Source organism: Barbus barbus (genome assembly GCF_936440315.1).
Source record: "Barbus barbus genome assembly, chromosome: 37".
NCBI lineage: Eukaryota > Metazoa > Chordata > Actinopteri > Cypriniformes > Cyprinidae > Barbus > Barbus barbus.
This window is the reverse complement of record NC_136715.1, coordinates 23,491,949-23,516,353: the sequence shown is the minus strand read 5'-3', so window position 1 is coordinate 23,516,353 and position 24,405 is coordinate 23,491,949. Positions and strand designations below refer to the sequence as shown.

At 35.8% G+C, this 24,405-nt stretch overlaps 1 protein-coding gene across 1 annotated transcript in view; it reads right to left on the bottom strand.

The window, feature by feature from the left end:
* Nucleotides 1-3,937: 3,937 nt before the first annotated feature.
* gdf11 (growth differentiation factor 11) overlaps nucleotides 3,938-24,405 on the bottom strand; it is a gene marked incomplete at both ends in the record, with an annotated part of 38,293 nt that continues 17,825 nt past the window's right edge. The window contains 2 exons of the mRNA XM_079395865.1: nucleotides 3,938-4,318; nucleotides 4,499-4,872. Of these exons, the coding sequence (XP_079251991.1) occupies nucleotides 3,938-4,318; nucleotides 4,499-4,872 (755 nt within the window). The remainder of the gene's footprint in view (nucleotides 4,319-4,498; nucleotides 4,873-24,405) is intronic.

Here is a 24,405-nt window from a genome sequence, read left to right as displayed (position 1 = left end):
TTCGTGCCCATCAAGCACAGAAAGAGAATGTTTACACACGATGGGTTTCAGAATTGGTGCAAAGCAGCATCTTCTTTCAAAACATTGAAAAATCCAAAACATTGGATTGAATTTACTATTAGAAGAGAGAAAGGTTAATAATAATAAAAATGTTTGAGTAAAGGGCATGTAAGAGTAGTACATGAAAACAGGAAAAAGATGCGAGCAGTTGCTGAATCATGTGCCAGACAATTGCACAAAGAAGTCGCAGTAAAAAAGGAGAATTCATGCCAACTAAGGCACCTTTATTGAGCTTTTACATCTTATTGGTAAGTTTGTTAAAAAAAAAAAAATACTTGACAATCAACAAAATGCAAAACACACACGCACCACAATATAATAAACAAGAATTATTGAATTTTATTGAAGAACAATTTAAATTGAATTAAATAGACATTAAATATTTATTGTTAAATAGGTAAGAGAGATTGAGATTGGATTGTTTGCCTTAGTGGATGAAAGCAAGCATGTCAGCAAAAAATGGCAGGTGTCTGTAGTGAAATGTTAATTGCACGGTGGCTTTGTATTAGAGGAACTTCTTTTTTCTCCTTAATTTTTCTCCAGCCAGTCGATTAAATACTGATCACAATGGTGTAGCTGAGAAAATCAGAAAAGATGTCCCACAAGCATTGTACAGTAATTGCCATGCACATTGACTAAACTTTGTTTTGGTGGACTGTGTTAAAGACATACAGCATTTGGATGAATTATTCGAAACTGTGCAGATACTGTATAGTTTTTTTTTTTGTTTTTTTGTTTTTTCAAACTCAGTTCCTCATGATCTTCTGTAAAAAAACAAACAAACAAACAAAAAAAGAAAACTGCTGGAAATCGAGCCATCGCAACCTCTTGAACCAAAAAAAAAAAAAAAAACCTCAAACAACTCTTCTTGACATAATCAGTCAGTCAAAATAGTCAGTGTATTAAGAAAGGGGCAGTCCTTTTGTATTCTAAATAAAGTATTTATTGTACAAAACATGATCAAACAAAAACAAGGACAGAAATAATGATGATGTTTTCTTATTTGCATGAAAACCAAACTACTTAATTTCTCTACACAACATAAAGAGTGGTTGAACATGACTAAAATAAGTAGGTAAATCTTCAAAAGTCTGTCAACTGTATATAATGTAGAATGTTTTCATTTGGATTTTTTTTTACATTTACAAATCACAATTCTTTTTTCTCCACATATTGTATGACAAAAACATTAAGAACATTACATTATACAGAAGCTTCGAATTGTACAACTTAACAGGGTGATGGCTTATGATCTCCATATCATACTTTCCATTCTTTGTATCCTTAAAGGACCTTAATATAGAGACCCTGTGGCATTTTAGAAGACTTGTACATCATTCAAGTAATAATGTTCTAAAAAACATTGACAGAACTGAAATGGCAAGAATAAAAAGTCTGATGCAATTACATGTATTTGTATTTTGACCATAAATATAGAGGATTTTGGCTGTTTTCAGATGTTATAAAATTTGTCAAGTTTAATTTCATAGCAAGGTTTCAAACTGTTTTGATGAGGTAGATTTGACTTATTTTGTGACTGATTTAATTTTCAGAAGAAATAATTACTTGTGGCCCATATAACCTTGTTTCTGTTGTGTACCTTAAAATGTTCGTTGCTAGTTAATACTAAATTCAAGACCTGCGTTCTCATGGTGCATAGACACTGTTTTTTCAAGCCACAAGCAATAGTTGCCAAAACTTGCCTTTCAAATCAGGTGTTATGTTAAGGCTTTATACAGTTCAGTTTTGTGGATTTGATAGTATTACAAAACAGCAATTTAAAACTTCAGACATAGATCAGCTTTGAATTTTTAGATATGATTTGTTTTAGATTGGGCCAACAACTGGTCTCTGCTTCAGCAGAACGATTTCAAAGGCATAAAGACAGATATGGTGGATGGACTATCCCTTGTGTAAACGCCATAGACATTACTAAGTTATTAAAATCCATCTACAAAGTTCTTGTGCTTGAAAAGGTCAAATAGAAATGGAAATAAAAATTCTTCTTGCCATTTACTCTTACTCATAGTGCAAAATTTATTGTTGGTAAGTAGAGTGCCCAAAATAATCTTTTATACCCTTCAGCACCATCACACTGCCATCCTTTTTTGTCTTTTTCTCTTTTGTGATATATACATATATGACTTAGATTTAGTGTAAGAAGGCTCCTCTTTTATCCAACATCATAGTGCTTTTGTTTTTAACAACGGGACATATTTGAAGAATAGAAAAAGGTTTCTATTCTACTGTATCGCTCCCCCTCTCCATCCTTTGCTTTTTCAGCACTCCCAAAGTTTACTGTACCATTAAAGTTTGGTAAGGGACAGGGAAGGGTATTTAATTAAATACAACTAAAGTTAAATGAAATTACTTTTCTCTAAAATGCAGATAAGTGTATTATAGTACTGTTGTGATCCACAGTGACATCTGTTCTTTTTATTCATGTAAATACATGTGCCAATATAGTGACCTACAGTATATGCAACTGTATTCAGTACAGCTGAAAACTCATCTGTATTCAGTACAACTGCATATAGCCTTGAACATTTTTGTTTTATTTTGGTTTACCTTGACACTGATTAATTGATAACAGATTGTTAAGGCAGAGTTTATGTAAGCAGAGAAGAGATTTCTGAAAATAGCATTTATGTTAAATTGAAGTTCATGGAAAACATCTTTTTTACATAAATTACTATTAAATTACTGTTTGTGACACTCTTTTCACTTCTTTAAATTATTTATTTTTGTTATTTAGTTTTGTTATGATGATTTTGTCTATCACAGATGTAGAAACAAATGAATAGTACTACATCATAAATTCATGTGTCTAAAATAAATGGTTATGAACATTTTCCTCTTAAAATTGGTAGAAATAAAAAAATGTCTTCCTTTCTTTTCCTTTGTCATTTTCATGAGTAAAAAGAGGATCAAAGTAGTCACGAAAGGGTGCCTAGACTATTTGTCACACCATAGTGAAAGCAGCTTTAGTGGAGGGGGTGGGGTGCATTTGTCTCCTGTCATGATTTCTTTAATGCATAACATAACATTAAAGTACAATAAAAATACATGTAGGAAACCTAGAATAAGATTTAGTATGCTGGCTTAAACACTTTGGACTCAATGTCAAAATCATCTTTCTGACAAATGAAAGATGTGTATATATATATATATATATATATAATGCAAATAATAATGAAAAAATATATAATAATATTATACTTTCCTAAATGATAGATCAACACAACTCCACAAATTAATGAGTATTTTGTCTTATGTTCTATTATATCTTGCACTACGTTTTTATATCATCTTCCATTTTGACACTGTCCCCTTACCAGCCATAATTCAACAAGTTTCCAGCATCAAGTAATTTTTTCTTTCTATTTTCTCTGAATGTGTAATACTGCACAAAGCAACAAGACAATAAGGATATATTTGATGTAAAGCAAGATTTTGGACCTGAATCTCAGAACTACCCAGCACAATGCATCAAAAATAAAAACCAAGAAACCAAGTCTTCTTGTGTTTGTGTTTGTGTGTGTGTGTGTGTGTGTGTGTGTGTGTGTGTGTGTGTGTGTGTGTGTATATATATATATATGTATATATATATATACACACAAAATGATGGTAGAACTAAAATTCAGATTCAAATAATAAAGTGAGAAATTAGGATTTATTAGGATCCTGGACCTAAGAGTGTTCTACTAGAGTTATGAAAGAAACGACAAATGTCTTTTTGTTCTCTGTACATCATGTAGTATTCTTTCCAAGGAATGTAAGGAAAATAAAAGGAAATTGCAGAGACTTGAAGGTGCCAGACTTAACCCTAACACCCTCCCTCCATCACTTTCCCTTAGCTCAACCAAAACACATAATTCTATGAACAGCCACAACGGTCCACCACCATTCCTGGGATTTTGCCATGGATTATCTGCTGTTTATCATTGAAGTACAGCATGTTTATCGGCGACATTTTCGTGGGAGTGCAGCATGGCCCTGCCGAGCCTCTAGGATTGGCATGCTGAACCAGATGAGTATGTGGGTACTTCTGCATGAACATGTACTCACACTGGCCTGAACAGTAGTTTGCCTTGTAACGTTTGGGTGCAATGATCCAGTCCCAGCCAAAAGCTTCAAAGTCCACTGTGAGCGGGTAGCGACAACAGCGGGATTCCGTGGAGTGCTCATCACAGTCAAGACCCAGATTTCTCCGTGAGCGCTTGGTTGTTTCAAGAACCTTGACCTCCAGGAAAGGCTGCTGGAGATTACGGGAGGAAGTAGACACACAGGTCAAGCACCTTGTTGAAATTGCAGTCTCAAATGCTTCTCAAGTGACATAAAGCTAAAAAAAAATTACATTTGGTTCCGTACGATCATTTATGATCATTAAAAAATTTACATTTGGTTCAGTTGCTCTAGCAGGTCTAAGGGTCCTTACCAGTCCTTCCTCTCCAGGCCGCAGAGACGTCACAGCCAGGTCATTGCCACTCTCGTCATAGGCATTTATATCAATGCCCCAGTTTGTGTGTGGCTGCTTGAACCAGTTCTGCAACACATGCTTGAAATCAATGCTCTGCCAATGACCAGCTTGTGAACTGAGCTCGATTTTGAGCGACCGGATGCGGATGTGTCGGCTTCCCTGCTCAGTGATAGGTTTAAGGCGAAGGATCTGCAAGTAAACAGTGGAAGTTTGCTGTAGTGGCCGCAGATAAACCCACAGCTGGGCTTTCAGGACCTTGGTAAACATCAGTTTTGGACTGAACTTGAAGAAACAACAGCTGGGTTTCCCATCCACCTGCACCAAAGGTTCAGCTAAAGGAAACAAAATAAAATGCTATTATTCACTGAAATTGTATTTAAAATGGTCAAACAGTATGACAGTATGAAATAAACAAAACAATATAAATCTAAAATAGAAATATAGCTGCAAGCAGCTTCAGGAAAACAATGCACAGTGGACACATGCATTTAACCCTTTCTAGTCTTCAGATGCTGGCGTCTGAAAATGGTATGAAACCTGGTGCCAAGAAGTATGGTACAATTCATACTTGCAGTATGAACATACAAAAGATATGACCGGAAAAGAATAAATGGTCCTAAAAAATAATAATACTTCTATTCTTAATAGTCATACTTCTATTCTCTAAAATTACCTCTATGTCAAACAAATGAGAAATACAAAAAATACGAAAATACACAGCCTTTTAATTACATGCATATTAACTATTGTGACTATAACATATATATATATATATATATATATATATATATATATATATTTAAAAATAAAATACATAATTCAGCCATAAAACATCAAGAGTGTAAAACAGACAGACAAAGAGAGAGGTCAAAGTCTCAGATGGAGACTGCTTACCAGTATACCAGACTCAGTTACAATAAAAAATTAATCAAAATGTTTTACAATAAATAAATAAATTAAAAATTTTAAAAATTTAATTATATTGTCTAAATATGCATCCAAATGTAATACCAGAAATACTTTGAGTAACACTTTCACATAGGGACAAATTCTCATTATCATTAACTATTAACTACTTTTAACTAGCTGCTTATTAGCATGCCTATTATTAACATATAAGCTTTTTATTAGTACTTATAGAGCACATATTAAGTCTTAATTGTTAGCGATTTTAATATCCATGTCGATAATGAAAAAGATGCATTAGGATCAGCATTCATAGACATTCTGAACTCTATTGGGGTTAGACAACAAGTTTCCAGACCTACTCATTGTCGAAATCATACTCTAGATTTAATACTGTCACATGGAATTGATGTTAGTGGTGTTGAAATTCTGCAGCAAAGCGATGATATCTCAGATCATTATCTAGTCTTGTGTAAACTCTATATAGCTAAAACTGTAAATTCTACTCCTTGTTACAAGTATGGTAGAACCATCACCTCTACCACAATAGACTGCTTTGTAAGTAATCTTCCTGATTTATCATACTGCTGCTTTTGATACGGTCAACCATCAGATCCTCTTGTCAACCCTATTGAGAAAGGGTATCTCAGGAACCGCACTCCAGTGGTTTGAGTCTTACCTCTCTGATAGGTCCTTCAAAGTATCTTGGAGAGGTGAGGTAACATCTAACTACTGGAGTGCCTCAGGGTTCAGTTCTTGGACCAATTCTCTTTTCTGTCTACATGGCATCACTAGGTTCTGTCATTCAGAAACATGGCTTTTCATATCTTGACCTTTGAGGGGTTTTTTTTTTTTCCCCCAAACATATTTATTACAACTCAAAAGCCCAGAGAAATTGATCAGTAGTTGATTGTTGTATGTTTATAGTGACAATCATTTGTTAGTGAACTGATTTCAATGAGAGTGGACACAGACTCATTGTGTGTCTAATCTCTGATTAAACGGGTTTTGAATTGATTACAGTAAAAGTGGTCTTGTGACAGTCAGTTAATACAAAAGACTTTCCAAACAATTTGTCCACAAAAAGTTTTCGCTTATGGGAGTAGTTGATTCACACAGACATCAAGAATCAGCATATGAACCTCAACAATGGTGACCATTAAAAAATTTAAATAAAAAAATAATAATGTTGCAATGCATGCTGGGTACTAGCATAGTACAAAACTCATCCATGGCTCCCAGCATGCATTGCTGCATGATTTGTTTTTGTTTTTTTAATGGTCACCATTGTTGAGGTTCACAAGCTGATTCTTGATGTCTGTGTGAGTCTAGTTAAGACTATAAAGGAAAACTGTTTGAGGGAAAAATTTTAGAAAGGTCCTCTATATTGACTGTCACAGAACCATTAGCTCTTTGAATCATTTTACTATAATCAATACAACATCCGTTTGACCAGAGATTCAACACACAATGAGATAAGTTCACTAAGAGATGACTGTCATTGTAAATATATATCAACCAACGACTGATCATTTTCTCTGGGCTTTTGAGTTGTAACAAATATGTTCAAGAAACGCATGCTTACACAGCCAGAGAAAAAGACGAAAAAACAAACACAAATGTCAAGGGTCTAGAGCCCAACTAAGGCAGACATTAATCAACATCTAAACCTTAGTTAATTTTCAATAAGATCTACTGTAGATGTCTGACAGAAATAAAGTCAGTCTGGTTATTAATAAGTGGAGCTGGTGATGCTGTTTGTGGGGTTGTTTAATCAGATTTTGAGAGATTTAATGCATTTTATTTCAGTTGATTTCATCTAAGGCTGTGTCTGAAGTCAGTTGTAGTAGTTATTGTGTTTCTTTTTTCTTCGATGATTCTGTTTGTTAACAGCAGGTGTTCATCACTAATGCTCAATCAGCACTTAATTAATCACTTATTTACTTAACTGCAAGTTTTAAAACTTGCATGGTTTAAACCAAGGGGAATTTGTTTACTCAAACGGGTTGAGTTACCCTAACCCTTCTTGGGTTTTGCAGTGCAGATATCTGGGGTGCATTCCAGAAAGCACGGTTAACTTACCTACACCTGAACCCTGAACTTTGGGTTGATTAACCCCAAACCTTGCTTACTCGAGGTATGTGGTTCCAAAAACGCGTCCAGGAGTAAGTTCATTCAACTCAGAGTATGTTCCTGGTTAAGACTCAAGACATTCTCAACAGAGCGACGAATCGACGAGTCACTATGGAAACGGACGCTAAGAAAAAGCGTAAATATAAAATGTAATAAGTATATATAATATAATAAATTAAACATTGCCTTGTCATAGTGTTTTATAATTTATACAAATAACTGTTATATATATGCAAAGAAAAAAAATTAAATAACCATATTACAATAATATATTACCTTATTTATTAGCGCTTTATATATATATATATATATATATATATATATATATATAAGGCTATATTATATAATCTAATATATGCCACGCGTGCTCTGATAGCGTTGAAGTGAACTAACCCTGAACATAAGCTGCTCTGGGGCAGGTTATCTTCAGAAAGCAAGTTACTATGGTTACTTACATACCCAATATCTAATAATTCTTAAATCAAATATTTAAAAAAAATTCTGAAAAAAATAAGTCAAAATAATCTTGTTTTCGGTTTGAAATAAGAGTATTTTGCTTACCCAATTTGCAGATTATTTTGCTTGTTTTAAGGAAAAACTCCCTTAATTTTGACTTTTTTATTTTTCTGAAAACAAGACTATAATTTTTACTTGTCTAGAAAATGCTTCTTGATTTAAGACCAATATTTAATTTTTGATTTAATTTTTAGATATTTGGACTAGAAACAAGACAAAAACTCTAAGTAGGAAACCATTTTTTTGCAGTTCACCATTCAAGCTTAAACACCTTTATATGATTAAAAGACGTTTGAGTGACAACTACGGTCTACAATCAAAAAGGATTGTTGTTAAGATGTTACATGAACTTAGGGCAAATAAACCACTGTAAATCTTAATTTCAGCACTAAAATTTTTGAAGCTGCTGACGGGCTAAACGTGAGGTGTTTTTCCTCATTCTTGAAACAGGCTGTTACAGGCTGACACTAGCTATGACTTAACGCTGCGTCCACTTGAGCTGAGTGATACTAATATTACTGTACATTAAACGCTATGCTTTACTTGTAGTTGTAGGTCGAACAGTTCTCAAATCGACTTCATGTCAGAGTAATAGCTTACTGATATGTGAGACAAATGTTAAGGTCGAGACTGAGGAGCATTTTTGCAACGGGTAGCGAACTAATGTAGCGTTAACGAAACTTACAACTTTCATAGCTATCGCAACTGCAGCCTCACGCAAAAAACAAAAACAAAAACAGCAGCCTCACGTGGTAATCACATTTAAACTGGAACACCATAATTTACATTTACATTTAGTCATTTGGCAGACGCTTTTATCCAAAGCGACTTACAATTGGGGAATACAAAAAGCGATTAATCTTGAAGAGGCAATCAGACAGGAAGTGCTCGTAACACCAAGTCTCAGTCATTGTTCAAATAAGTACAAGCTAGTAAGCGGAGAGAAAGATAGAGGGAAAGAGTTTTTTTTTTTTTTTTTTTTTTGAGTTTAGGATGAAGTCAAGTACTGCCGAAAGAGATGAGTTTTCAGTTGTTGCTTGAAGATTGCCAGGGATCCGGCGTTCAGGATAGGGGTGGGAAGATTATTCCCCCAGTCAGGAATGATAAACGAGAATGTTCTGGAGAGTGATTTTGAGCCTCTCTGTGATGGAACCACAAGGCGTCGCTCACTAACAGATCTCAGACTTCTGGAGGGGATGTAGTTTCGTAATAGTGAGTGGAAGTAGGAGGGTGCTGAACCTGTGGTAGTTCTGTACGCAAGCATCAGTGTCTTGAACTTGATGCGAGCTGCCACTGGTAGCCAGTGCAAGGAGATGAAGAGAGGTGTAACATGCACTCTTTTGGGCTCGTTGAAGATCAGTCGCGCCGCTGCATTCTGAATCATTTGTAGAGGTTTGATTGTGTTTGATGGCAGACCAGCCAGAAGAGCATTGCAGTAGTCCAGTCTAGAAACAACAAGGGCCTGGACAAGAAGTTGCGCAGCATGCTCTGTCAGAAAGGGCCTGATCTTTCTGATATTGTGTAGTGCAAACCTGCAGGATCGAGCAGTCTTTGCAATGTGCTCTTTGAAGGTCAGCTGGTCATCAAAGAATACACCAAGATTTCTGACCGAAGTTGATGGGGTAATCATTGATAAGCCTAACTGAATCGTGAAGTCATGCTGTAGAGTAGGATTTACATGTTAATTTACAGCAGATACAAATTTATTCCATCCGACATATCGACAGTTGCCTGTAACATCTAAAAGTTAGGCTTCAAGTGTGAGATTGGTTAGATGAGGGAAAGAACATTAAGGTAAGCCAATCAGAGACAGAGTAGGGTGGGTCCTTTCCTTTGCCAACAGGGGGAAAAATGCTACAGGTGACATGACACAGAGATGACTTGCAGATACGACGACGTTTTTTACAGATCTACACAATTCACGTGAATGACCTAAGGTGAAAATGGTGAATTTCGCCAAAAGGTGACAAGTTTGAACAGAGGTAGAAAGTCCAGGGGTCCGAAAGTAAAATTCCTGCCATATGCTTATTCCACCCATGAACTCAGCTGCTGGTTTTACTAGAGGTGGAACCAATGGCCTATAGCATGAAGCGAGACAAACAAACTCAGAGTTGCAGAGTAAGTTTTGAATTGACAAAACCCTATAAAGCCAGCCTGGTTTATATCAGGTTCACTGGGCTCACAAAGCTCGATATAAACATTCTCTGTTAACTCAAGAGTTTGATTCAGAGTTTGTGATTAACTCTGGAATAGCACGTGAAACAAACAGCCAATCACACTCTTTGGTTTATTGACTGACATTCAGCTATTACTGAACTGAAGAAGAATAAATAGACAAATACTACCTTAACACTTCAATATTGGGGTTTAAGGAACTATATTGGCTCGGGCTTTTAGACATGAACACTTATATGAACCTCAACAGTGGTGACAATAATTTTTCATACTGCAGTGCATGATGTGAGTTTTTACTATGGTGTTGCCCAACATGCATTGCTGCATGAAACATTTTGTTGATTTTCACCATTGTTGAGATTCATGTGCTGGTTCTAAACTTCTGTGTGTTTTAATAATACAGGAAGTGAAGTTTCATGTGCATTGCATAGGTTTATAACTCTACCACTATAACTGCAACATAATGTTTTTGTGATGTAGTTTCCAAGGATTGGTAATGCAAAACTGCTTTGAATACAATCTAGCATTAACAGCAATGACCTGCTTTACAACACCACATGGAGTGCAATACAGCGACTTAATGCAGGAAGTCAAGGGTCAAGAGCCCAGCTAAAACAAACACTGAACTCCATGATGGTGGCATAATTTTAACCAATAAAACCAACATCTGATCCTCTGTAATTCTCAATAAAAGCAGGCATTCATCACTAATGCACAATCATTATTTAATTAGTCACATAATTATCTCATTAACTTTAAATCTTTGAGGACTTGGGATTTGACTTGAGACTTTTGTGTTGTTCAGTGCCACTTCTGTAGTGCAGATGAATTTTCATTTGATTGGTAACTTATTCTTCCTGATTGTGTCTTATTATCCTAATTTAATTTATTGTTTTCATTAATGTTTTCATTATTTTTTATACATTTATATTTTATATGAATACATATATTTTTTAAAGAAATATATAAGTTTATAAATATAGATTGCTGATCTTGATATAAGGTTAGAAAAATGCCATTACAAAGGTGTCTCTGCAAATCCCTTTAAGGAGTTAAATATTGCCTCGTAATGAGAAGGTTAATTTTTGTAATTGATCAGAATGCGCTCCTAAATTTTTGACTCTGCAGCTCATTTTTTTTACAATAGGAGCACAAGTGCTCAATGTCCTTTTTTATTATGCACAAGGGGTCATTAATCATGCATACATTATCACATGTGCAGATTCCTACAAAATGTATCTTTAATTTATCAGAATTTGAATGAAACAGTGGTACACAATTCCTTTTAAGGAACAGTAAACAGGTCAAGGAACTCAGGCATCAATATGTCCAGGTATGGTGTTTATCCATTATGTCTTGTTCTATAGCAAGTTGTGCACTATGCTACTCCACATGTAAACTGACAGACATGTAAATGGACAGTAGGATATGTTAATAGGCATTTACAAATACTGTGCTTGATTTCTTTCAAAAAGTCATAGTTGGAGTCTAATTAGACCCTACATAAAATAATTTATTATAAAGCAGGGTTTAACCTGCCAATAACACATAGATGTCGAAAAACATGTCATTGTGCTATGTTTGGCTATTATGTTGGTGTTAGATAGCAAATGTGTTAGTATTTTGACCATTTTTCATGGTCATTGTGGAGAATACATTTTGAAAAGACTTCAAGCAAAAACAGACAAATATGCCTAGATAATAATAAAAGACAAAACTGAAATCTGTCCTTTATCATGCATTAAATGACAACCAATGAAACATAGTTTGATCCATATACTGTATGTAGAAATAACCTAAAAGGAAAAAACACCTGTACATTGCTTATTGTGCTCCAAGCAGGGAATGTTTAAGAACCCATGATTTGATTCATGATTGTCCATGCACTGAGTGGAATGTACCTCCCCCTCTTTGCATAAAGAACATGGAACTGTCACTCATAGGTAAACTGAAGGTTACTTAGGCAACCTGAATAGACTCAGCAGGTCAAAGGGTTATTTAGAGAAGTGGGTCCAGTTAAGAAACGGGGCCAAGGGTCAACACTGGCAGCCTTTTACATTCCTGGTGTTGCAAGAGGGGGGTTACTATTTAAAGGTCAAGGTCAGCTTTGTAACAATGATATCTGTTTCCTCCAGAATTGCCTTAAACCAGGGGTGTCAAACTCAATTCCTGGAGGGTCACAGCCCTGCAGCGTTTAACTCCAATCCTAATTAAACACACCTGATCCAGCTAATCACGTCCTTCAGGCTTATTTGAAAACTACTTGGTTTGTGTGCAGGGCAACTCTGCAGGGCTACGGCCCTCCAGGAACTGAGTTTGACACCCCTGCCTTAAACCATACTGCTGACTAAACAATGGTTACATTAATTCCTAGCTTTTTCTATGATGAAAACTTGGAAACTGCTTACTGAAGCTTTAACATTATAGGCCTATCTATATAGGCTACTGTGTGTGTGTGTGTGTGTGTGTGTGTGTGTGTGTATGTGTATATGTATGTGTGTATATATGTATATGTGTGTATGTGTATATATATATATATTACACACACACACAGAGGTGGGGCTAAGTCATTCCTTTCAAGTCTCGAGTCTTTGCATTCAAGTCTCAAGTCAAATCCCAGTTCCTCAAAGAGTTAAAGTTAATGAGATAGTTAAGTGACTAATTAAATGATGATTGTGCATTAGTGATGAACACCTGCTGTTAACAAGCAGCCTCATTGAAGAAAAGAGAAACACAAGATCTACAACTGACTTCAGCAACAGCCTTGGATGAAATCAACTGAATTAAAAGAAGACATATCTCAAGATCTGATTAAACAACTCCACAAACAGCATCAACAGCTTCACTCATTACTAACCAGGGGTGCGTTTCCCAAAAGCAACTATGGTCACAAGTTATGTCGTTACCAATAGAGTTCAATGGGACTTACCACCATAGTTAGCTAACAATGCTTTTGGGAAACGCGCCCCTGATAGATTTTATGTCTACAGAATCTCTTCTTGAGACTTAACAGGTCAAGAAAAAAAATCAAATAAACGATGCCACCATAATTGTGGTCAAGGTTTGCTTTAGTATGTCTCAGAAAATAATTAGCATCTAAGCCACTTCAATAGTGTTTCACAGAAAACATTTGCAACAGTAGCTAATACTTTATGCTTATAACTCAATTGAACGAACATAATGAAGTTGTCTCTGTGGCGTATTGACTGTTCAGCTATAACAGAATTGAAAAAAAAAACAAAAAAAAATATTTTAAACAAATGCCACTGTGACACTTCAACGTTGAAAACAAGAAGCTGTATTAGCTCAGGTTTTCAGAAATGAACACATCATATGATCCTCAACAGTGGTGACAATAATTAGTCATACTGCAGCGCATGATGTTTTAACTATGGTATTACCCAGCATGCATTGCCGCATGAAGCATTTTGTTGACTGTCACCATTGTTGAGATTCATATGCTGGTTCTTGATGTCTGTGTGTCTGAGTAATAGAAGAACTCAAATGTTTTTATGCATTATGTAAATTTAAAATTCAATCACAATAATTATTAGAGCAACACTCTGCTTGCATGCTGTGGTTTCACAGGGTTGGTTATGCAAAATCTAAATGGAAAAGAATAAGTAACTTCAGATATAATCAGGCCAGCTTCTTATGACTATCTCGTCATATAAAAACAGCTAATATTTATTTAATGTAAAACATTGATCTCAGCTTTATAACACCACATACAGTGTTACAGAGAGATAGCTAACACGCAAAGTATAGACCCCAACTAAAGCAAACACTGATCTCCATGATGGTGGCATAATTTTAACCAATAAAAAAATCAACATCTGATCCTCTGTAATTCTCAGTAACAACGGGTGTTCATCACTAATGCAAAAATGCACAATCATCATTTAATTAGTCACTTAATTATCTCATTAACTTTAACTCTTTGAGGAACTGGGATTTGACTTGAGACTTGCTTGTGACTTGAAAGGAATGACTTGGTTCCACCTCTGTCTGTGCGTGCGTGCGTGCGTGCGTGCGTGTGCATGCTGAGTTTGACAAACTAAGTTTGACACTCCTGTGTTAAGAGAGATAAAATATTGTTTGGTCAGTATAAAAGTAATAGAATTCCATGGAAAGTTCCCACAATTCACAGAAACAAAAGTGTGTGTGTGTAATAATAATTTTATGTATATTGAATCTGTGGTTAAACAGTATCAAACCCAAGTCTTTTTATTTTAGAAATCAAGGCTTCATTATGTCATACTGTTTCAAAACTTTTCAACATGTTGATGGTCAAATAACAGGGTGCTCTTATCTGTTGAACCAGTTTCTTTTATTCTTTTTATTATTAATATTTTTACTCTCAGCAACAGATGTTATTACTTGTACAAAGGCCATGATTTTTACAGTTTAAATCCCATCCCAACAAGCCTGAAACAGACTGCTTTAGAAGACATGAAATACAAAATTACAAGCAGTGAAGGTTTGTATTTCATTTATAAAGTCTTTAATGTGGTGTAAATAATATCATTTTATGCAACACTACATAAGGACAAGATGTTGGTCAGCTGCGTCAGCAGCGGTCGTTTCGCTCTGGAAACGCCTTTGCCTTGCATAACATAAATGGATTTTATTTGTTAAAATAGTGTGTGATTAATTTAATAGTGAGTGTAATTTAATTTGATGTTGAAATATGTCCATCTCTCAGCTACGAGTGAAACGCGAGGTCTGATGTTCATAGTTCCCCCGGCTAATAGCAGCCCTTCACCGGCTCAGATTTTGGCAACACACCAGCATGAGAATTAGCACTATTTCGGTAATAAGTGATTACAGTTGAATACACTTAAATTAAAATGCTACTTTTAAAGGTGCTTTTTTTATTTCTAAAATGCTTGTTAAACTAGTTTAAATGTATGTAATATTGTAAACTATTCTATAATCACCCAAATAAATTCAATTTGTCTTGTATTTTGTCTATGGGTGTTCTTGCTTAATAATAAATGTTCATCCTTTGATTGTTGCTGTTGCTTCTAGTAATTCTGTGTCTGATTTTTAATTTCCAGCCCATTTTAAGCCAGCAATTTAATAATTTTTAAACAATAAATTAAAAAAACGTTTAACCCAACCAGCTGGGTCAAAATAACCCATCATGTGTTCTGTCCAATATTTACCCAGCGCTGGGTTGCCAAATAACCCAAGTTGGGTTGTTTTTAACCAAGCATTTTTTAGAGTGCAAGAATAAACCAATCCCATGACTCCCCAAGTGAAAGTATGGAGAAAACATGACAATAAGGGTTGCCAGACATAGAAAAAAATATCAGAACCTCTAATTGAAGGTTTAATCTGTTCCAAGTGCAAAGACAACATCAAATATTCAAAGAAATGCACTGCTTTAAATGGGCTTGCATATTTTAAATTCAGTCAGACCTGTCTGCGAGCCAATAAGGATGCAAAAGCAATAATATTTAGTTATCACCTGGAATATCAAATATGCCAATTTCAGCACACAGCTTCAGCTTTCCCTCACACACTTTAGAAAGTGTGTCAAATATAGTGGACCAGTAAACAGTCAATGTACAAGACCAAAACATGTGGGATAAATCTGCTACATCTGTAAAACATCTTACAAAGCAGAGATTGTCTTACTATAGGGAGATGTCTGTAAGAGGTTCTGTATTACTTAATATTGGAGAAAGCATAACGGCTAACTTTGATCACATGTCCCTTAATAACCAATCACATTACAGCCTTGACATCACTGAATTTCAGACAGAGTTGTGCGACACTCAATCGCCGTTTACGGATACCATAGGAATGAATGAGAAGTGCTGTAAACTGAATCACACCTGTTGCAAAATTTCTTATAAAACAGCATTTTTTTGTGGTAAACTCAAAATAGTTAAATCCAAAAGTATTGTTTAGTGTAAAACATGTTGAAGATTAGCAGATAGGCTGTCGATTCATTATGATAAGCGGTTTCTTCTAAAAAGCTGTTTATTCAGCATAGTGAAGTCTCTCCTCCATTGACATCCATTCAAAAAAAAAAAAATAGTGGCCTGTGGTCTCCTTTCCCATGTACTGACATACCGGAAGCATTAGCTTTCGCTGTTATGCTTTTCAGCTAATGGTTGCAGGCTTGCCTTCACAAGATGTTGACATTGTTGTATCGGGACTGAAGAGCAATCACTTCTTTATAAAGCTCAGGAGCAGGAGAGTTAGAATATGGACAATTTTGGATATTGTAATATGTCCTCCCTAAGCATCATCCAGATGAAAGAGGGGAGACTTGATCAAAATTTTGAAAACTGACAATAAAAGATGACTCAAATTGGCAAAATTATTTATCTGACAGCAGTGTCAGGTCTATGCCTGTGGGAAAGAAAGCTCCATGATCACACTCCACGATGTACTGAATAAAACTCCAGCTGAATGAAAACAAATACAAAAACAAACAAACAAAACAAAAAACATTGCGGGTAAAAAAACGCCAGGAGTCTACATACCAAGTCTAGCACATGAAGGCTGATATTTCGGTAGCCATTTTAGATAGTGTCAAGTCAAGTCAATTCACCTTTATTTATATAATGCTTTTAACAATACAGATTGTGTCAGTAATGTATAATAATAAGATTAAACACTCAATTTTCAGTTAAAGGCATTTCATTATTGAATTCAGAGATGCCGTTGTCTAGCTCAGTTTAGTTTAAATGGTATCTGTGAAATCAAATTGACGATAATCTCTAGAAATTATCAGAAAAAAATGCAGAAAAAGCATAACCAAGAAGGACGTAAACCAAACCAAAAACTTAAAAAACATTCTTTCCTATGTTTACTGAAGTAACTGAGGCAAGCTGCAGAATTCCTCTAGCACCATTACTCTCCCAGCAACTCTTCATTAACCACACAACTACTGAACTCCCACCATCCTAAATATTACGACTTGAATACCACCGTTGTATGTAAATATCAACTGTAATCAGACACATAAACAGGGTAGGTAAAACATAAAACATAAATATAGTATGTTGTATAATCCATATAACTACATGCTGTTTGTAGCAATACCCTCTTAAGCAGAGGTGTGAATCGTCAAAGCATACAAATAGCCACAGCAACTAATATGTACATCTTTAGACCAATCAGTCTAAAACAGTCTGTACAAGTCAAATGATTCCCTATAGCAGCAACTATCATATTTGTCCATCATTCAAAAAAAGCTTTGGCTTCAGATTTAGTTTTAAAGGTGAAGGTTTCCCCTTCATGTGTAAGAAGCAGACAGGTCAGGTAGAGAAATCTGCGGCAAATTCCTTCCTAGTAGGTCATCATTTTGATGCTTCCGAAAGCAGCACACTTCTTAGAGAGTGCTGTGCTTAGGCTGGGGTAAAATCTGCAGCTCTTGTTGCCTGGCCCAGCACAGAGTTTGTTCCTTCTTCTGGAAACGTTTGAAGCAAACATGAATGGACCATGAAAGCAGACCATTTCTGGGTTTAAGAACCAGTTAACAATGTGCTTTTTCCAGTTCTGTGGTTTCTCAAAAATCTGTTCTCCCATTAATTCTTTCAGCAAGCCCAAAGTAAACTTGATCATGTCCATTCAATTCCATTTTTGCTTTCCTCTAGGACATTTATGATCCAAAGGATCGCCCTGCGCAAGGTTGTCTAGACCAGTAGTCTACATCGTCTAACAGTGCAGCATTGGTTACTTTAAGCTCAGCTGTGTCTGCCTCTACTGATAAGCTGCAAAGTTTACTCCAGCTGTTGTTAACCACAATTCCATAATATTGTAAAACATTTCTGTAGTAATCTGGATTGCCCTGTTGTTTTGTTCACTGTGTTGAGACGTGCTGAAGGAAAGTGGACAAATAAAAAGTTTGGTCTCGTACTATATCGTGTACCTTGTTAGTGTCATGCGCTTACTTGGCCCTTTGTTGTGATAAACAGTAAAGCGTGTCCAGCTTTAGAGGGGTATAAATAAGGTTAGTATACCACAGCGGTCGCGGCAGCCCTCGTGTGAAGACCGAAGAGTATAAAGATGATGTGGACAAAAATGATTTGTGGGGAAGTTTTGGCTTAATGGATAGTGAGTTGGACTTGTAACGCGAAGATCACAGGATCGAGTCTCAGGTCCTGCAGGAATTGTCAGTTGGGGGGACTGAATGACCAGTGCTCTCTCCACTCTCATTGGCTGCCCACTGTTCTGGTCGTTTTTTCATTGTTTGGGTGGGTGTGTTTTCACTGTCTGTATGTGTGTGCACTTGGATGGGTTAATTCCGAGTATGGGTCACCATACTTGGCCACACGTCACTTCACTTTCACTTTCACAAATCAAAAAATCCTACTGACCTTAATGTGTCACTCCTCTCTTCCTTCTCTGCTAATGTCTCCACTGCTAAAAGAACTCTACCGTGTGACTCCACCGAGCAAGGACATAAGTATGGCTTTTTATTCATCTTCTTTCCTACACCTTTGTTTCACTTCCGTTTCAATTTTTTTTTTTTTTGTCTGATTTTTACTCTGTTTTTCCACATCTCTGCTATTACTACTACTCGCAAACCACGCATCACACACCATAGGCAGCGCAATCCTAACAACCTGCGCACTTTGCCTATGTCTGGTAATACACTACTTTATTTTTCTATTGGTCTCTGGAATTGCCAGTCTGCTGATTTCATTACATCTATTACTAGTCATTCAAGGCTAAACCTCATGGCCCAGACAGAGACCTGGATCAAACCAGAGGACAATGCTACACCTGCAGAACTCGCCAATAATTTCTAATTTTCCTGCACCCCCCCCGTCTGACTTGAAGAGGTGGAGGTACTGGTCTGCTTATCTCTAATGATTGGAAATTTTATCTTTTACCATCTCTGAGTATCAAGAGCTTTGAATCACATCCAGTTACTATTACCCTCTTAAAATCCATTTTGTAGTTATTTATCGACCCTCAGGACTGCTGGGTAACTTCTCTGGAAGAATTGTGATGGTACTCCTCTATTTATGCTTGGAGACTTCAGTGTCTACCTAGATAAACCTCAGGCTGCAGACTTCCACACTCTGCTTGCTTCTTTTGATCTCAAGGGAGTGTTAACTACTTATTTACAAATGATACTGCTCCACTGATCATGTGCTGGCTACTCCATCGCACACCTCGGATCACTTCCTCCTCACTCTTAACCTCAACATGGTTCCTAACACAACACATACCCCTCCACATCATCTTTTGACATAACCTACACTCATCTGCTATGGTTTCATCTTCTCTTCCTCCCTCTAAACAGTTATCATCTCTTGATGCTAACTGTGCTACTGATACTTTCTGCTCCACTTTCACATCTTGTTTAGTAAGTCTACCTCCCATTCCATCCTGATGATCCGACGATAGCTGCTCACATCTCAGCAGGTCTAACAGACATTTCTTGCTGGATGAAGACATCTTGCCAAGACAGAATTGCTTGTGGTTCCATCAAACCCATCACTTCATCACTATTTCACCATCCAGTATTTCACCATCCAAACCATAACTTCAGCAAAAACAGCCAGAGACCTTGGAGTTGTGATTGATGATCAGCTGAATTTCTCAGACCACATGCTAAAACTGTCTGGTCCTACAGATTTGCTTAATACAACATTAGGAAGATCAGGCCCTTTCTTTCGGAACATGCTACACAACTCCTTGTTCAAGCTCTTGTTCTGTCCAGGCTGGACTATTGCAATGCTTTCATGGCAGGACTTCCAGCCAGTTCTATCAAACCTTTACAATTAATCGAGAATGCGGCAGCAAGATTAGTCTTTAACTAGCAGAAAAGAACGCACGTCACACCTCTATTCAGCAATTTGTACTGGCTACTAATAGTTGCTTGCATAAAATTCAAGGCATCTGCCCTCTAGAAGCTTGCGTGCTGCAAGTGAACAGTGTATAATTGTGCCATCCCAAAGAGGCACAAAATCACTCTGACAGACTTTTACATTAACTGTTCCCTCCTGGTGGAATGACCTGCCTAACTCAATCCGAGCATCTGAGTCCTTAGCCATCCTCAAGAAATGGCTAAAAACCTTTTTCCATTTTTATTTGACCCTCTAACTCAAACACTCTCTATTCTAATTCTATTTTTATCTATTTGTTTTCTTTTTTATATATAAAAACTTCTAAACACTAGCTTTCATTATTTTTTCAGCTCTTTTGACTTGTTTTATTTTTATTTGAAAAAAGAAGACCCTCTAACACTAGAATTCCCTATTCATTTTCTATTCTACTTGCTCCTTTATATATATATATATATATATATATATATATATTTATATAAATATATAAATAAGATCAAAGAAGGCTGTGAAAATTTATCTGCATTGTTAATCCTTTTGATCTTTTATTTAAAAAAATCACAAAAATCTAACCTTTCATTGGATAGACTCAACTACCTTCTGCAATTCTCCAGCTGTGGTCCTTGGAGAGTCTTTAGCCACTCAAACGCTCCTTCTCACCGTGCATTAGGACGATATAGACACATGTCCTCTTCCAGGTAGTTTCGTAACATTTTATGTTGATTGGAAATTCTTAATTATTGCCCTGATGGTGGAAATGATACTTTAAATATAAATGGGAATATACTTCAGAGATATTTTACTCATAAGAATTTCTAGGGGTGGCAATAATTGTGTCCAACATGTTTTTGAGAAAAACATTTATTTCATAATGATATTTTCCCCGCATTTTAAATTCTTATTATCCAATGAAAGGTTAGATTTTTGTATTTTTTTTTAATAAAAGATCAAAAGGATTAACAATGCAGATTAATTTTCATAGCCTTCTTTGATCATATTTACCAAGGGTGCTGATATTTTTGGCCATGATTGTATATATGCAGTCCCTAACCCTAACCCTATATATAGGGTACAACGGGGCTAAAGGTGCCTCGGGGTAAAAGGCGCCTTTGATATTATTTTCATCTAAACCAGTAGATGGCACAAAAACGTGACGTAGCACTTTCCAAAGCATTCGCTTTTCAAGATGCATATTTGTCTGATCCTTGTCGAGATCGCACACAGCAGCGCAAAGTTGATTCTGAGCTTACTTGATCTAATATTTTAAGTTTTTTAAAATGTAGATTTAAGTAGCAAATTAAAATCGCTAAAAATTAATGCATATATTTTGAGACAAAGGTCCACTTAACAATTTTCAGTTTTGTTTAAGATAATTAAAGCAACAGTTTTTAAATAACAAAAGAATATGTAAAAGTCTGGTATTTGGGGTAAAAAGCGCCCCTGCTGTTGGGGCTAAAAAGTACAGTAATTAACATGATAATTAATAGATGGCTGACTTTTCCATTTGTTGACATGATATGGTTCGATTCAGATGGTAAATATATAATATGTTGGGTGTCCATGGATAACCACCATGTCTAGAATGAAACCATCATATTTAAAACATGATATTAATCATATCATATAATAAAATATCATTTGTTATTCCTACTGTAAATATATATTAAATTATTATTGGATCTCCTTTAATGCTTTTACAATCTTTACTTACTAAAATGATTTTGTTTCTGTATTTTAAAATATATTTTTTTATATTAATATTTTAATGAGAGTATATTTATTGAACAAAAATTAATTCTGTTATTTTTCAAAATAAGCAGAAAATAGTACAAAATTTGCTAAAGTGATTGTTTTGAACAAGTATTAACTTTGACATTATTTAAAAAACAACATTATTTTCGCTGAAATATTTGGATCAATACCGTGTGCTGGTGAGCCTTTTACCCCATGTGTATTTTTTGTGCAAGTATACAGTTTAGGCACATATATATATATATATACCCATACTGGAGTAGGGGATCCAGTTATCCCCATACTGGAGTAGGGGATAACACGATAGAGCAGGGGTGTCAAACTCAGTTCCTGGAGGGCCACAGCCCAGCAGAGTTTAGCTCCAACCCTAATTAAACACACCTGATTCAGCTAAACACGTCCTTCAGGCTAATTTGAAAACTACATGCACTGTAAAAAAAAAAGAAAAAGTTGAGGCAACTTAAAATGTTAAGGTAACCAGCTTTTTGCAGATTTTTGAGTTCTCTCAACTTATTTTTGTACTTATTTTTGTTGCGGCCCTCCAGGAACTGAGTTTGACACCCCTGCGATAGAACATTAACTTTTAGCGACACTCCCCGGATATTTAAATTCTGAACTGCTGCAATACGTACCTGAAGTAGCATAATAAAAACACAGCAATTTATGTCTATATCAATGTAATAAAAATGTGCTAGGGTCATGTATTGAACCCGTTTTTTAGCGCCACTCACTGGATATTTTACTTTGAAACTGAAGCGAAACGTGCAGTAAGGTAAGTTTAGAGGCACGTATTTACATGAGCCTAGCTTTAAGCTGGTCCATAGTTGGTCATGAGCTGGTCATCAGCTGGTCCTGGGCAGGAGCTTGACAAGCTTAAACCAGCTCATAACCAACTTATAACAAGGGAAGTTGCAAGTGAAGACCTCTTTGAGATATTTGCATTGCCTTTCCGTTCTGTAGTCAGCATGCTCAGGAAGAATTCCTCGTTTGTGGCTGAAGCATCCACCAACATTTTAGCTGTCGACATTTTACCCTCAATTATGCTGTTATTAGTTTGGTTTCAACTTGAAGTGGACACAAAAGGAAAGACCTCACATCACGCTTTCGCCATGTCAGGGCTTACTTGAGTTCATTATATTTGGGGCCATGTAAAATTTAAAGTGTTAGCTGCAGTATTTATCAAATTTTGGTTCAGGGACACAAATACTTCAAATACTGTCTGCTGAGGAAGGAGGTTTATAGGAGGTTTTTGGCTTGGTGGTTGGAGTTAGGAAAAGATGAGTTAACTGATGCGGGAAAACATAAGTGTGCATATAATCGCTATAAAAAGAAAAGGTGTGATGTTTTGAAACATTTCAAAATATATGGTTAACCTCTAGGTGGTGTTGACATGGTAAATCCATTAACTAGTGCATAATTTATGGTTATAAATGATCTCGGGTCAATGTTATAATTTCTAATAAAATGAACAAGTTCAGTTTTAATAGTGATAATTACACTTTCATGGAAACATTTGGTTTGTAAAAGGTGTAATCTGGGGGTGTATGGAAAGCATTCAGCCAAGTAATATGAAAAATAGAGATATTTTTTGAAGAAGTTCACATTTGAAACTCATCTTTGAAAGATTTCAGACTGTCAATAAGACTCAGGAAACATGAAAAGGCAGCAGATGAATTATAGATGATTCATTACAGATGATTGTAACAGGATTTGGCAGAGTGTTTTGAACAGTGGGAGAGCTATGTGAGGTCCCAATGTGCCAACTTTGAAGGGGACTAAGGTGTCATTGTCCTATGTACAGTGTTTCTTGTATCTTGTATCTTCTTCAATAAATGTCTCAGTTTTTCATATTATCTGGCAAGATACTTTCCAGACAGTTCTAGTACATATTTAGTCTGTTCTCGTTGCATTTACACAGTTTTGACCAGCAGGTGTCATCAATGTATAGTGTTTTGAAACTGGCAAACTGAGAATCATTTTGAGGAGCAATTGTTCAGTTAATTCAGAGTTTTTAAAACTATGCATGCATGGAAGCATATGTATCAAATCTAATCACTAATTTATTAAATAATCATTACAACAGTAACTGTATTGCCAAACTTGACACAACTTGAACTTGCACAAGTTGAATTATTTTTATGATTAAAAACAGTACATTAAATTTAAGCTTTCAGTAAGAAAAAAATAAATAAAAAATCAGTTACAATGATCAAACCACTGGCAAAAAGACAACTACCACAGCAATGATAAAGTTACATTTTATACTGTCTGGACACGCATTTTCACTGACCAGCTATTCAAAAAGACCATGTGTAAAAGTTGTCTGGAAAGCATTCAAGGCAGACTGCAATCCATCATACTGCAAATCACAAACAATTTAGGAGGTGATTTTTAGGAGGAGATGCATTCCACATGCAATTTAACCAAGTGTAAATGAGCATGGAACTGTGGGTCACACATGTAGTCTGTCTTTTAAATAAAAGCACACAAATCCTGGTTACTGACTAATTTGTTATTTTCAAGAAAGACTGGTTAGTGTGAAATTACTCAATCCTAAAAGTTTTC